This window comes from Anolis sagrei, chromosome 6, assembly GCF_037176765.1.
Source record: "Anolis sagrei isolate rAnoSag1 chromosome 6, rAnoSag1.mat, whole genome shotgun sequence".
NCBI lineage: Eukaryota > Metazoa > Chordata > Lepidosauria > Squamata > Dactyloidae > Anolis > Anolis sagrei.
The window spans coordinates 109,177,088-109,192,099 of record NC_090026.1 but is presented as its reverse complement, the minus strand read 5'-3'; the positions used below and the strand labels follow the sequence as shown (position 1 = coordinate 109,192,099).

Genomic DNA, 15,012 nt, shown 5'->3' with positions numbered 1-15,012 from the left:
GGGTCGTGTGTGTACATTGACACATGACACCACACTCAACCTGGCGTCCTGCTCACCGGCACTGCCCATGTAGTAATGGATTTGTTAAAATTAATAAAGTTTAAAAAATTTAAATGTTTTGCTGATCATATTTTAGTTCTTACAAACCACTGGTTGGGAACCACTGCTCTACAGAATGGACTCTCAATTTATTCATGGATCATATCAAAATCCATTTTGTTGTTACATGTTGTTAACCTCCCTCAGTCCCTTTGGGGAGATAGGGCAGTATAGAAACAAATTATTATTATTATTATTATTATTATTATTATTATTAATAATAATAATAATAATAATAATAATAATAATAATAATAAGTGCTCATGCATGCTCACATTGTGTATAACTGGGTATTCAGAATAATAGTATGTTGGTATCTCTAAAGACTGGCTTTTGGGGGTATTCTGTATGGATGGGAGGGGAATGTGATGCACAAAAGCACTGTTGCATGATCCCAATCAAAGATTTCTCTCCTCAAACAGCACTTGCATGCCTTTCAACAAGATGCCTTCTGTTTCCTCTTCTTCTCCAGTCTTTGATATCACATAAAATTCTCTGATTGAGGATTCCAGATCCCTCCACAGTAGATTTGAGGCCATGTGAGGTTAGGGAGTGTGTGTGGCATAGAAGTGCTTGCAAATTCCTTGATTCTCTTGATAGCATCAGCAATTGTATTGAACTAAATCCTGGTTCCTATATGCAATTTTATGCAGTGGCATTAGTACCACCTCCTGTGGAAATGTAGATGTCTTTCTGAAGTTGTTCTGAGAACTAATGTCTCAACAAGGTTGTAGCTTCTAGATCAATAGGAGAATTTTGACTTTTTTTGTGCCAGACTGTACAAACGGTTTTAGATAAAAGGAGTAAAACAAAAACTGCTTTTTGTAATGTTCTTTCTTTATACTGAAAACAAGTCAATTTTGTGAAGCCTAGTTTGGAATTGTCTTGTTTTAGTAAACCATAGTGAAAGCCAACTACTTTATTTTGGTGCTGCTTTCACAAGTAATATAAATTGTTTAGTGCTACCTGAAGCAGAGGTGGGGAACATGTCAAATTTCCCATCTAGTCATCATGCCAACCTCTGGATAGAGTTATGTTTGATTGAGGCCGTGGTATAAAGAAGTAGCTTCCTATATTACGACATAGATTTGCATCTCATTCTCCTCTGAAGTTTTCTGTGAATGCTTTGGGTAGACTGAAAAGAATGGCATATCCTAGCAGCCAGACAACTGATAAGGCATGTTGTCTGATAATACGATAGAAGAATGCAGTTGACTTAAGTTGAGGCACTACATCTTTAGAACGTATTCCTCAGGGTAGTTCTAACTGGGTTCTGTTCAGATACTACTTCTATTAGTAGTCTCTATATTATAACTAATTGGAAAAAAGCTAGAAATATGGCTGTTATTTTTGTACAACAGAGGAAGTTATCACTAGGGTATTTGTTGCCTGTTTGCACTCTTCCGTTTCTTTTGCATCCTGAAGCAAGTGTACATAATTGCAGCAGGACATTAATTGAATTGTCCACATGTACACAGCATGGCAGGTCCAGATATAGGATGTAGCTCATTGCCCTGGAGCTGTTTAATAAACATGTCTCCTCATAGTCAACTCTGATAGTTTTTTCCATTTTGAAAAAAAACGTTAGCTCATAGGCAGAAATGTAAGTTCTGGGAATTGATTGGGAGAGGGTCAAAACTTCAGTATAGAACAGAACCATTATAGCTAAGGACTTTAGTTCACAATTGAAAAGAAAAGAGAATAACTGATATTGTTTCTGTTGCCCACTGTAATGAAGAACCTGGTCTTATTTAACATGGTATATAATATTTATACTTGTTCATGATCATTTATTATCTTGTGAATCTTCTGGCTTGGGGGAATTGATTTATTTTAAAATTTGTCCCCATTCAAGTTTATTTGGATGCTTTTCTTCTGCTTGCACGAAGGTTGATGGTAGGGGAAGGAAGCTACAGCGTATAATAGTAGGGTACATGGGACAGTATGGACATGACTGGATTGTATCTTTAGGTTATATCAGTGGTTCCCAACTTTTTTTCTTTTTTTACCAGGGACCACTTGACTAGGGACCACTTTGACTAGGGATCATTCTCCAGCATTAATACCAAAAGGGTTACGAATCAGTTTTTGGTCAACTTTAGATTTAGTTTGGTTACTTGGGGTGCTTATTCATAAAATTGCATTGGATAGACCATATCAGTTCTAGTTTCTGATATAGAATGTATGCCATCCAGTAGTCGCCATCTGCTCGCCCACAGACAACCATATTTAATAATATAGATCTGATGTGGTCTATCCAATGCAATTTTGTTGGGCTGTGTTATTATCTGTGGATTTTGTTAAGTCTTATGTAAAAAAAAAAAAAGAAGGGGAGGAGGCTAAGGTTGAAAAAAAATACAAAAAGCAGAGTGCGAGACCCAAGAAACTCCCTAACGGGTATAAACAACAACGGGAGATTAAACAGGGTCTTACAAAGGGCTGCTTCCAATTACAACTGATGTATGGCAATAAGAGCTAACAACAATAACAACAACAATAACTTTGGGGACTCTCTTCTCTCTCTCACTCTCTCCCAGCGGCGTTGGGAAAGCCGCCGTGAGAACGGCGCTGGCCTCCTTCCTTCCTTTTCTCCCGCTCCTCTCTCGCTCTCTTCCAATGACACCAGGGAAGCCACGGGTGAGCGAGGGTACTGGTGCTGGCTTCTTTCCTTCTCTCCCTTTCTTTCTCTCTCTCTCGCTCTCCTGCAACGATAGTACACACCCTCGGCTGCGGACCTTATTTTAGGTCTTGCGGCCCATGGGTTGGGAACCACTGGTTTATACAAACAATGGATTTGTTCCATATGGAGCAGGCTGTACTTAGTTCGCCATGAAATGTATTTCTTTATTAGATGTATATGCCACCTTTCTCTTGAAGTGGGACCCAAGGTGGCTCACATGATTACAGTAAGAGCAGGCACAACCAACTGAGTGCGAATTGAGTTGACTTATTGAGAGACAATAATGCACTGTGTATAGTTTTTATTCTGTGCATGAACGATAGGAAATGTTCTGAAGGTTTTTAGAAGGCCCCCGTCCCTTGACAGCAATATAAAATTAAAACTAAAAATGTGATGGGCATTTTCCCCATGTTTTCGGGCCTCTTTGATTTTTTTAAGATTAGAAGAGACCTCCCCCCCCCCCTTTTTTTAAAAAAAAATATGTTGGCAGATGATCATACTGACATAGGTATAAAATAAACAGAAGTAATATTGGACATTCCTTCATATATTGGTCATAAAAATATTTTGATAGTTTTCATTGTTTATACTTTTTGTTAATATATAATAGGTTTGTTTCCTCTTATTCATAGTCACCTTTGGGTGCTTTTTTAGACAGAAATTTGGTTTCTCTTTTTAAGCTGCCTTAAGCAAGCCTGCAGATTTATGAATATGCTTTCGTTGAACCTAGGAGGCAGTATTGGCATATTCCAGGATGAGAGCCAATATGTTGTTTCCTCAGTGTGTGCTACAGCTTGCTTTTTCATAGGCATATCTCAGTGTGTGTGTGTGTTTCTCCTTTTCTCTTCACCTCCTCCTAATCTGGAAAGTACACAAACGCAGGGTTCCCATTTTCTAACATGAGAGGCTGCAAAAATGAGGCAGCTGTATAGTATACACCTTGCAATTGAAGCACAGCCTGAGTGTGCTGAAGAAACAAGGAAGGATACATCAAATGAAAATGATCACATGGGAAGACGGCTTTTCTCTGAAGATTATTCTGAAATCATCTTCTAATGTCAGTCGTAGAGTATGAAAGCAGCTGCAGTCAGCTGACAGCTTGTGGCTCTCTTCCGATGCATGTGGGGAAGGGGTGCACGGATTTTAAATGCATAATGAAACCCTTGTTTCGTCATCTGGAAGCAGGGATGGTAGCAGCTCAGGGGAGATGAAAGACTGTTATGTTGCTCTAGTAGAAGGGACGCCTTGTCGCACAACCAGAGGGCTCCGTTTGCAGCAGGAAAGATGCTCTGAAGGAATACAGCACAACAGTATTTTCTTTTTCTGGAAGGCTAGGGAATAAATGCAAGAAGCAGGTAAAAGTCGGGAGAAAGACATGCTCACAAGGAGGCTGAAGTTATTGTTTATGCTCCACTGCCCTTTACCTCTCTTGGTACCTTCCAGAGGAATCGGTGTAGATTTATTTTTGGCTTCCTGTGAATCCAGCATCAATATGACAACATAATGCTATCTTTACATCCATAAGCAGCTTTTACTATGTTTTCCTGTTTTCTGCCAGCTGCAGTTTTCAAAGGATGTTACAGCCCTGGTAAGAAACGAACTGTAGCCATTTCTCCAATTTTGTAAGGCATGTGTTTCTCGGTAGATCTGCAAGATGCTGGACTGTAAAAGCCTGCAAGTTGCTGGAAGCAAGCTAGAGCTGCTGGTTAGCTGAATTTCAGTCATAATATTGATCCTGTTACCTGTTCAATGTGTGCCTGTGTTTTGTTAGTTACTTGGTTTATTTCTTTCCAGTTTGGCTTTGATATTTTATTTGCACATAACCAATGCTCGCAGTAATATTTATCGCAGCCGTGTGTTTTTAGTGCCTCGCCCTAATCTTCAATACTTTGCTCTCAGTGTAATGTTCATGGCTGCATTTGGGCTTTTACAACCCGTCTAATGCTAAGGCAGGGCATGTTGATTTGTCTGAATGGAGCATGTTATGATTTGAGCAGGAAATGCTGTAATATGATACCACACCTAAGCTGTGTTTTTGTGCAATAATTGAAAGGTTTCTGCATTACTAAGCTGTGTGTTCTCAGCTTTTAAAAGTTAATATTACAACTAGAGGAAGTAATGGTAAAGTATAAAATAATATAAATGTTTATTATGTTCTAGATAGACCTTGCAAATATGCTGTTAGTTACTGATGGTTAGAGACATGCCTTGCTGCAGAAAAAAGCATTGAGGTTTTAAGACAGATTTTTTTTTACTTTGGAATAAGATCCTTAAAAAGCAAGATAGGATGGAAATTGTAAAGCAGGGAAGTGATACTGTGCTTATGACTGTCTGTGTTCCAGTTTAATGAAGGTACCTATAAATAGCTGCCCAGCCATGTATGTCAATGGTATCTTTGCATTTTAAAAAACTGTACTACCATCAATAGTATAGAATTTATGGAATAAGTAATATGTAAGATTATTTGGAAGGAGGGTGGGCGTTGGCTGGCAACAAAGACATTGCCACTGTCTGTTCATCTTAGATACAGCAATTGTGCCTTTCAGGAAAGCAATCCATATTGAATGCAGCCATTTCGACATACACTATCTGTTTCCTTATGTGGAAAAGAACTACATTTTTCTGTAACTAAAAGGATACCATATTTAACCTGTCGATTTCTGCAGAATCATAGCCTCCAGCATTAGAAAATCACAGATAGAAGAAATATTTGAAACTGGCCATGAAGATATGTAGGGAAAGAAAGATTTGTGATTTACACTCACAAATCTCTCTCCCTTTCCTAATCATCTGCAGCAATTGATAGAATTTGTTGTTGATTTTATTTATAGTAATATGCTTAATCCTCAGGGGAGGATTTCCATGGCATGTTTTCATACACCAGGAGTAATAATAGAAGGCATTTGTTATTTCTTGTTCCTTGAACATGAATGCTTAGGGGAAAAAGTGTCTGTTGTATATGTTTCATATGAAAGGTACTTATCCTTTAAAGAATGTACTGTCCACTGAATTATCTCACTGCATCATGGTGCACCATTCACATTTTTCGTGATTTAATTTATTTTAAAATGTTCTGTTCACAGGCATATTCCCAGGATGCCTACCTGAAAGGCAATGAAGCCTACAGTGGTAATGCTGGCAACATACCTGAACCACCACCAATATGTTATCCTCGGTTAACATCTCCAGCTACTGTCATGGCACAACCTATTGAGAAAGCATCTCCTGATTCTGCACAGAGAAAACAGACAACTAGTAAGCCTGTATGGACATCAGCACAACCAGAAAAGGCCTACAGAATGGAAATACAAGTGCCTCCATCTCCAACAGATATTGCAAAATCTAACACAGCTGTCTGTGTTTGCAATGAAACTGTAAAAACTGTTGTTGTGCCTTCTGAGAAGGCTGTAGACTTCTCTTTGTGTAGGACAAATCACACTAGTCCATCACACAGGATGGAGGAAGTGAGTTATGGTTTCAAGGAACAAGCCACACCAAAAACAAAAGCACGAACCACTTCACCGTCCTCTTCTATGTCCACTGCCATTGTACTTCCGCAGACGCCACTTACAAGGCCAGTAGATCCAAGTGGAATAACTAACAAATCTGGAAGCTTTGGAAGGCACCCAGAAGAGATCACAACTACTAGATCCCCTACTAGAAGTGTAGGTTCTCCCTCTATTACTACTAATCACTACAGTTCTCCAAATGCTCATCAACATATAGACTGGAAAAATTACAAAACCTACAAGGAATACGTCGATAATAAACGTTTGCAAATGTATGGCTGCAGGACCATCCAAGAAAGGTTAGATAGCTTAAGAGCGGCATCTCAGAATACAACTGATTATAATCAAATGGTACCAAATCGCACTGGTTCACAGGTACGACGTAGAAGCACTTCTCATGATAGGGTTCCACCGAACATTCAGGTCCGACAGAAAAGTGCATCCCAGGAAAGACTTGAGGATCCCAATGTAGTGCTGAATGAGTGGCCAAGGAGTGCCTCACAAGATGCTCTGACTTCACCACCTCTCAGTCCTCGAAATTATAGGACACGGTCCTGGGACTATTTAGGCAAACAGGGTGATACAATAGAAAATCTTCATGCTGATAACTTTGTTGGCGATCCAAATAGAGACAGAAAGAAGACTTACCAATGGACAGGGTTTACTGAACAAGACGATCGACGAGGTTTTCATGAGAGAAACCGGCTACATGCATTTCATTTATCCTTTCGGGGTTCAAAATTTTTTGGGGCTCCAGGTGCTTATAATGCGGATGGTAGACTCACAAGTAACAGGGCCTTAGGGTCTGCCCCTCATTTCCAGAAGGTTTCACCAGATGGAAAAACATTGCAACCTGTCAGAAATTTCCCAGCTGCTGGTGGAACTTCAAAGCCTGCAACCATTGTTCAGGAAAGATTATCTCACTCAACAGCTAGAAGCACAAGAAGCAACTCCCTGAAGACTTCTATTCCCTATGCAGCAAAACCGTCTCTTCCCCTCAATCAGAGCCTGGATAGTGTTACTACCAGAAACCAAAGAGCAGTAAATGATGTACACCACAGTAGTTTGTTCAATCAGCAATCCAGGATACATGCAGAAAGTGTACCAGACCGCAAAGTAGACCTAAGCAAGAGTACTCTTTCTCCTGCTTCCTGCATAGCTTCTGCCAAATTTGTCCCACAGATGAGTGAGCACTTAACTACCTCGGTTAGTTTAGATGTCTCTGTCAGACAAAAAGTTCGAGACTTTGAAAAAGAAGATGAAATTCGACCATCACATGTTGTAGATGAAGAGACAGAAACAGTTGTTTTGCGAGAAAAGTCTCCTTCTGGCCATCAGACACCACAACTTTTGCGACATCAGTCCTACATCTTAGCTGTAAATGATCCGGAGCCTGTCTCAGAAACAACTTGTTGGCTACCCAATGATGCACGTCGAGAAGTCCATATAAAAAGAATAGAAGAAAGGAAAGCTTCTAGTTCCAGCCCACCTGGTGATTCCTTGGCATCTATTCCATTCATAGGTGAGTTAAATCAGTAGTCTCTATGCCTGTGCCTCCGTAGTATATGTTTTGATCTACTTTTGCTTATAATTTTGTAACTAACCTATTACATTCTAGTTAGTGTACATAATATAAGAAGGTACAATTTTAAAACATAATTTCCATTTCAGCTCCACTGTATAAAAGAAGCTGTGCATACTCTACCAGTTTTGTGGAGATTGTTTCCTTCTAACATTGTTTCTTGCAGCAGTGACCATTGCAAAAGTGGATGGCTAACAGGTTGCAGATCATGTTATTCTAACTAGTACTGCCTTTTTATGGGATGCCAATTAGATGGGGAAAATGTGGGCCATCTGCTCCACTTCAGTGGTTATAGGAATCATTTGTCACCCATGTAACTGTGTCAGATTTATGTGCATAAATATTACTATAATACTAAATTTCAGGTTTTATATGCATAATTTAGGTATAGTTTAAGGCCTCAAAATATTACTATAATACTAAATTTCAGGTTTTTTTTTTTAAATCATGCAATGGACCTCATAAATTTAACAAAATTTAAAATGGGGTTAGGATTTCTTTGACCCTCTATATGTCTTTGGACTGCAATTCCCATAATCACTTAGATTTCCTATAACCTTTGCTTGCTTATGAAGGCTGATGGAAGTTGTAGGCTCCAAAACATCTTTAGGGCTAAAATTGCTCACTCTGTATGTCCTCAGTATGTCTTTATGTAGTTGTTAGTGATTAAGTATATTAAAGTCTTATTTCTGTCACTTTTGCTAGAAATTAATTAAATATGTTTCATATTCTGTGTATTATTTTCACTGCATATTTCTCTCTAGATAAACAGTAGGTATGTGTTATAGTGTGATAAATCTTAAAGAGAAAAGATTTATTGGAAACGGTTTACTAAAATTCCCATTGGTTCTATGAGTACTCCTGGTTACCATTCATCCATTCTTACCTGTGAATAAGTGCAGTTGAAGTCTCCTTGCTTATGTGCAGACATTGAGTAGGTTGAGCAGCCCTTATTCAGAATTCTGGAATGCTCCAAAATGTCTACATGGATGATGAGATAGTGACACTTTTGCTTTCTGATGATCCAGGGTACACAAACTTTGTTGCATGTACAAAAATATTGAAATACTATATAAAATCACCTTCAGGCTATATATATGCATATAGAACATACATGCGTTTTACATTTAAATTTTAGTCCCATCTCCAAGATACCTATTTTTGCAGGGTATCTTGCTTTCCAAACGAAAGCACTTCTGGTACCAAACATTTCAGATAAAGCATACCCAAACTGTATATGTACTAAAGATATACATGCATGCACCACTGTCATTAATTTGGCTTTTTAGTTACCAGTCTTTTGTAAAGCTGTTTTAAACTCCAAGGAACTGAATATGAATAATGGCTTGTAAGAAGAGAAAAAAGAAAGAGGAAAACCAGGTAGGATATAAAGAAGATAGGGATTAAAGGAATATAGGGTAGAAGTAGAATGCTTGTCAGCTTGCATCTTCAGAAGTAAGGCAAAGGAGATAGTGCTTGTTACATAAGAAATGGACTTCTGTGGAGGAAATGAAGGTCATAGCAATATGCTGAATAAATTAAAAAGTGAGAGTGGTGGTGCAATGACAAGGAAATGTGTTTAATGAACCAGAATGCATTTTTCCTCAATGCATTGATGCAATATTATTTTTTATCGAGGCACCAATATTCTTAGGCATACGTACTGTGTTTCTATGGTTGTAATAAAAGCTTTCTCTCGAATTCCAGTTGTAATTTGGTCTCCAAAGAATATATCCTCTATAGAGGTGTGCTGCAGCCTGTTTGTATAGAGAACTGACAGTGGCTGGTGATAGGTTTGTGAAGTCATGTAATTGTTGGAGAGATGCAAGAAGAAGCAGTGTAATGGGCCAAAGATACATTAATATCATTGTTACAGTGCTAGTGAATGAATTAGTATATATATATATGTGTGTGTGTGTGTGTGTGTGTGTGTGTGAGAGAGAGAGAGAGAGAGAGAGAGAGAGAGAAATGCTACAAATGTATCAGGACAGTGGCCATCACATGTGCACTTGCACATGTATACACACTCACACTCAACTTCTGCACATTTCAGGTTTGGTACTGGAAGGGGGAGTTGCAGCAGTGCAACTCCTGTAGCCATGATTGCCACTTTCTAGCAACTTTAGTTTTCCCTATGCCTCCTCATCCCCCCCCCCCCCATGACCCTTATTGCAGTGTAATGGGAGGCAGTAGCCCATTTGCAGTATTTTCAACAGATTGGGGACCGATCATCATTCCTGTCATCATTTGATATTCAGTGTACAGAAGTGCAAGGTTTATAAGTCAACATGTTTTAATTTCCCTTTGCCCTGTTAATCTATATATGTGTGTGTGGGGAAAAAATCTGCTGTCACACATTTATCACAAGGTGGAGGCAGTTACAGACATAAGTTAGTGGTGTCCAAGTATTTAAAGGTGTTTATTTCTCAAGGGTAGTACATAGCTGGAACAGTGACATGCCTGTGTGTAGTTCCAAAATGATTAGCTACTTCTGGCAGGTGCCTCTTATCATCAGTAACAATAGCTTTTTGGTGCTCTCCTTTTCCCTTCCCCAGCTAAATTGTGTGTCAGCACTAAATCCTAAATCTGTGTCAGATCTAAATAGACAGGAAAGACACAGAGTCATTGCTAATTGTTGGTTTCGTTACAGTTGTCATCTCAAACTAATTTTAATCTAATGTCTAACATTGTTTGAAACAGAATTTGTTTTTGTTTCTAAGAGGCCCAAATGACATTTTCAACACACCATTGAAGGAATGTTAATGGCATTTCATGTGCCCCAGTGTGACCTGGCCTATTTATTTTGGTTTAGGTCCAGGTGTATCCAAGCATGCGAGCATGCCCAGTGCGTTTTGTTTTTATATTGTTGTCTTTTGGACAGCTTTAGTGGTGATTTGCCTTGTGACATTGGTGAGGAAGATGCTTGCAAAAGAGATGCAGAAATACTCTGTGAACCCACTGAATGAAAATATTGTTCTTTGAACCTCAACCATTCAGTCAAAGGATGAGGGTTCAGAGGAAATTTCCCCCTCTGAAGATCTGCTGTGTGGTGGGAGATTTCCAAAATTCAGCAGCACAGCACCAAATTAAAAGTGATTTTTGAACGTAAAACGTAGTCTTAGTACAAAGTTCATGAAGATTGGTTCCCTATTTTCAAGCAGAAATACTTCAAATGATGGCTTTTTTGAAACCATTGTTGAATCTATAGCAGTCCCCAAGATTTCACCTCACTTTCTGTCCCTGTGAGAATTGGATTTTGAAAAGATAGGCTTGTTATGAGTTGTTTGTAAGCCTGATGTTTGTAACTTGGGGGCTACCTGTATGTGTACTTTCATTCTTATGTTGAGTTCATTATTAATTGGAAAAGTGATCTGGTTTGAAGAAATATTAGTAATTTAATCATACATATTTAGTTAGTTGATTTATTTGTTGTTGTTGTTCATTCGTTCAGTCGTCTCCGACTCTTCGTGACCTCAAAACCAGCCCACGCCAGAGCTCTCTGTCGGCCGTCACCACCCCCAGCTCCTTCAAGATCCAGTCAAGGATGCCATCCATCCATCTTGCCCTTGGTCGGCCCCTCTTCCTTTTACCTTCCACTTTCCCCAGCGTAATTGTCTTCTCTAGGCTTTGCTGTCTCCTCATGATGTGGCCAAAGTACTTCAACTTTGTCTCTAGTATCCTTCCCTCCAATGAGCAGTCGGGCTTTATTTCCTGGAGGATGGACTGGTTAGATCTTTTCGCAGTCCAAGGCACTCTCAGAACTTTCCTCCAACACCACATTTCAAAAGCATCTATCTTCCTTCGCTCAGCCTTCCCTAAGGTCCAGGTCTCAAATCCGTAGGTTACTACAGGGAATACCATGGCTTTGACTATGCGGATCTTTGTTGCCAGTGTGATGTCTCTACTCTTTACTATTTTTTTGAGATTGGACATTGCTCTCCTCCCAAGAAGTAAGTGTCTTCTGATTTCCTGGCCACAGTCTGCACCTGCAGTAATCTTTGCACCTAGAAATACAAAGTCTGTCATGGCCTCCACATTTTCTCCCTCTATTTTCCAGTTGTCAACTATTCTTGTTGCCATAATCTTGTTTTTTTTTATGTTTAGCTGCAATTCACCTTTTGCGCTTTCTTCTTTCACCTTGATTAGAAGGCTCCTCCGCTCCTCTTCGCTTTCGGCCATCAGAGTGGTGTCATGTGCATATCTGAGGTTGTTAATGTTTCTTCCAGCAATTTTCATCCCAGCTTTGCATTCATCAAGCCCCGCACATCGCATGATGTGTTCTGCATACAAGTTAAAAAGGTTGGGTATGTAGCCTTGCCGTATGCCTTTCCCAATCTTGAACCAGTCTGTTGTTCCATGGTCAGTTCTTACTAAATGGGCCAGTTGATTTATTATAAATCTGCATATAAAGAAAAAATACTTAAGGAAAAGGGACAAGTCTCTCCTTTTCGACACGTATGTTGTAACAAGCACCATAAAAGTCATTCCCATCATCTGTCAGAATGGCAGAGACAGTATAATCATTTGCAATATAATATCGTAACTTGCCATATACCCCAAATATGTTTGTGGGCCTCTCTGGGGCTGAATCTACACTGCTATCTAAAGCAGTTTCAGAATGTAGATTAACTGCATTGAACCGGATTATAGGAGTCTACACTGTCATACAATCTAGTTCAATGCAGTTTATCTGCATTCTGAAACTTCATTATATGGCAGTGTAGATAGGACCTGAATCTTCCAGTGTGACTATATGGCATGCTTCTGGCCCAAGTACAGTACAGTCAAAATATAAAGCTTGATACAATTCACATTCAGCTGAACATGGGGTGGTGGTGATATTAATCCCCTCCCCTCCAAAACATGGAGATTATGCTGTACTTCAAAATATTTTCTCTGAAGTCCAATTAGTTGGGACCTTTTATTTAGTCAATCAGGATGATTTAACACTTCAATCTAGCCAGTTCATTGAGCTAAATATTGAAGTGATGATGATGAGGGAAGAATTACAGTCTATATGACACTAAAACTTTAGTTCCATAGAAGGTCTTCAGTAGCTGGGCTGTATGTCGTCTCGTCCTTCACATTTAGCATAAATCCATCTTTGGCTCTTACGTAACAGGCATGTATCAGTTGTGGTATCAAGGCTACTGTTGGACAGGAAATTGGTTGTTTTTTTTACCTGTCAGATCTTTACTAAAACAATGTTTTTGCATTTAAGATTGGAATTGAGATCGAAAAAATATTTTTTCTATCTATAGTAATATTTCTGTTGAGGGGCTATGATCCTATATTGGAATTAGATATTTGATTTCAATAGAGGTATCATTTGAGGATTATAAAGGGAAATTTGCATGGAATCAGGAAATGTATATAGAGAGTCTTTCAAATAGTTCATTGTATCTTAGAGCTTTCTAATCCACACTTGGAACATCTCACTTTACAATAGGCAAAGGATATATTTATGACTGTTAGAAGGTGCTAGAAGGAACCCCCCCCCCTTCCCAAAGTATGTTCTGTTTTGATACTGATACAACACTAAGCCAAGGAGAGGAAGTTAACATGGAAGATAATGCATTTAGGCCCATTATTTTGTAAACCACAGTTTCTAGTTTCTAGATTCAGCATCTTTAGTGTTGGGCTGTATGAGCACCAAATATGATATATTTCAGTTTTATAAATGACAAAAGATATGACATAATAGCCCTTACTGGAGGTGATGCTAACTCACAGTGTTCCATTATGGGAATGAACCTGTTTGAGATTTGGCATGAATGTTTCGATTTCTCATCTCATTTGATGGATTCAGGAACCAACCTGCTCATTGCTGCCTCTGAACTGGACATTGCTTTTTGAAGCTTACTTACTTAGGTGATCCCTCGTTGTCTGAGTATGATGGCCCTCCAAGTATCTTGGTGGTAGATACATAGGTGACTGTGGAGCCCTATTCTTGATCCATATGTTCTTCCACAGTGAGGGCATTGGTTCCAAGTGGAAAGCGGTCTTGGTCAGGGTTGGCTTGACATGCCTTCCTCTTGGCATGCTTCTCCCTTTTGCCCTCCTTTCGTACCTCTTTGAATTCTGCAGCACTGGTTGTCCATGGCTGACCACCAATTAGAGGATTATGTGCAATAGATACTGATATTTGGAACGGCCCTGGACTAGGATTGTTGGATTGTGTGATTTTAACATTAATATGTTTTTAACTTCACATTTTAATGTTTAAATGTCGTTGTGTTAAATATGTGTGAGAAAACACAGTGTGTGAGAAAAGTGGTATACCGAAGTAAGTAAGTAAATAAATAAATCAGAGTGCTCAAGGGCCAGTGCTTGAAGCAACACACAAAGAAAAGTCACAGTTTGTTCTGGCTTATCTCAATACATCATGTTATAAACTAACTGTCTGTTGGCCTCATTCATGTATAATCTGAGGGAGGAAGGCATTTTGAGCCCAAATTTCCTCATTGGAGTTTAGATCTCTCTCTCTCTCTCTCTCTCTCTCTCTCTCTCTCTCTCTCTCTCTCTCTATCCACCTATCTATCTATCTGCCGGTTTGTGCATTCCAAAATTTTAAACTTAATACCAAAGGCCCCTTAGGTCTTTGAGGCATAGCTCATTGGATTCTGGCTATAATTAGCCATAAATTCACTTTGGGATTTAATGCTACTATAGAGCTTGGCTATGAATGGACATCTGAGGCTCCTAATATGTACGTTTACTCAGCCACACAATAACAGTCTGTTGTGTTTGCCTCGTGCTTCATATAATATTTGACACACTCTTCTATGTGAAATTGTGTTTTTATTGCTTTTGGGATGCAGCTTACTGGAATGTTACTGTGCCATTGAAACGGGATTACTAGAGCAAAAGTAAGGCTGAATCAATTTGATTATGTAATAAAAACTGGAGAGTTGATGCAAGCTTGCCATTGTTATTATTAGTGGGCTTTGAGGATGCTGTGCAAATAACACAGCTTTCCATTGCAGCATACATTGTTATCTGGCCTTACTCTAATTTCAGTCGTGCTGCTGTATCTTCCTTCCATTTCCGTTCTTCACTTACCACCTTACAGACCGGCCACAGTGAAGCTCATTGCTGGAGTCTTGAACAAATGGACAGTGTTTTCTTTCAAGGCTCTATCA

General features: G+C 39.1%; 1 protein-coding gene across 11 annotated transcripts in view; it reads left to right on the top strand.

The window, feature by feature from the left end:
• The window catches only part of ARHGAP21 (Rho GTPase activating protein 21), a 115,785-nt gene that overhangs the window by 78,548 nt on the left and 22,225 nt on the right, over nucleotides 1–15,012 (top strand). For 6 of the 11 annotated variants that reach the window (XM_060782411.2, XM_060782415.2, XM_060782409.2 and 3 more), the window contains exons 7-8: nucleotides 4,338–4,367; nucleotides 5,863–7,810. In XM_060782411.2, the coding sequence (XP_060638394.2) occupies nucleotides 4,338–4,367; nucleotides 5,863–7,810 (1,978 nt within the window). Of the gene's footprint in view, nucleotides 1–4,016; nucleotides 4,135–4,284; nucleotides 4,368–4,392; nucleotides 4,485–5,862; nucleotides 7,811–15,012 lie in introns of those variants that run through there. The other 5 variants (XM_060782413.2, XM_060782412.2, XM_060782417.2 and 2 more) reach the window with 4 other exon arrangements.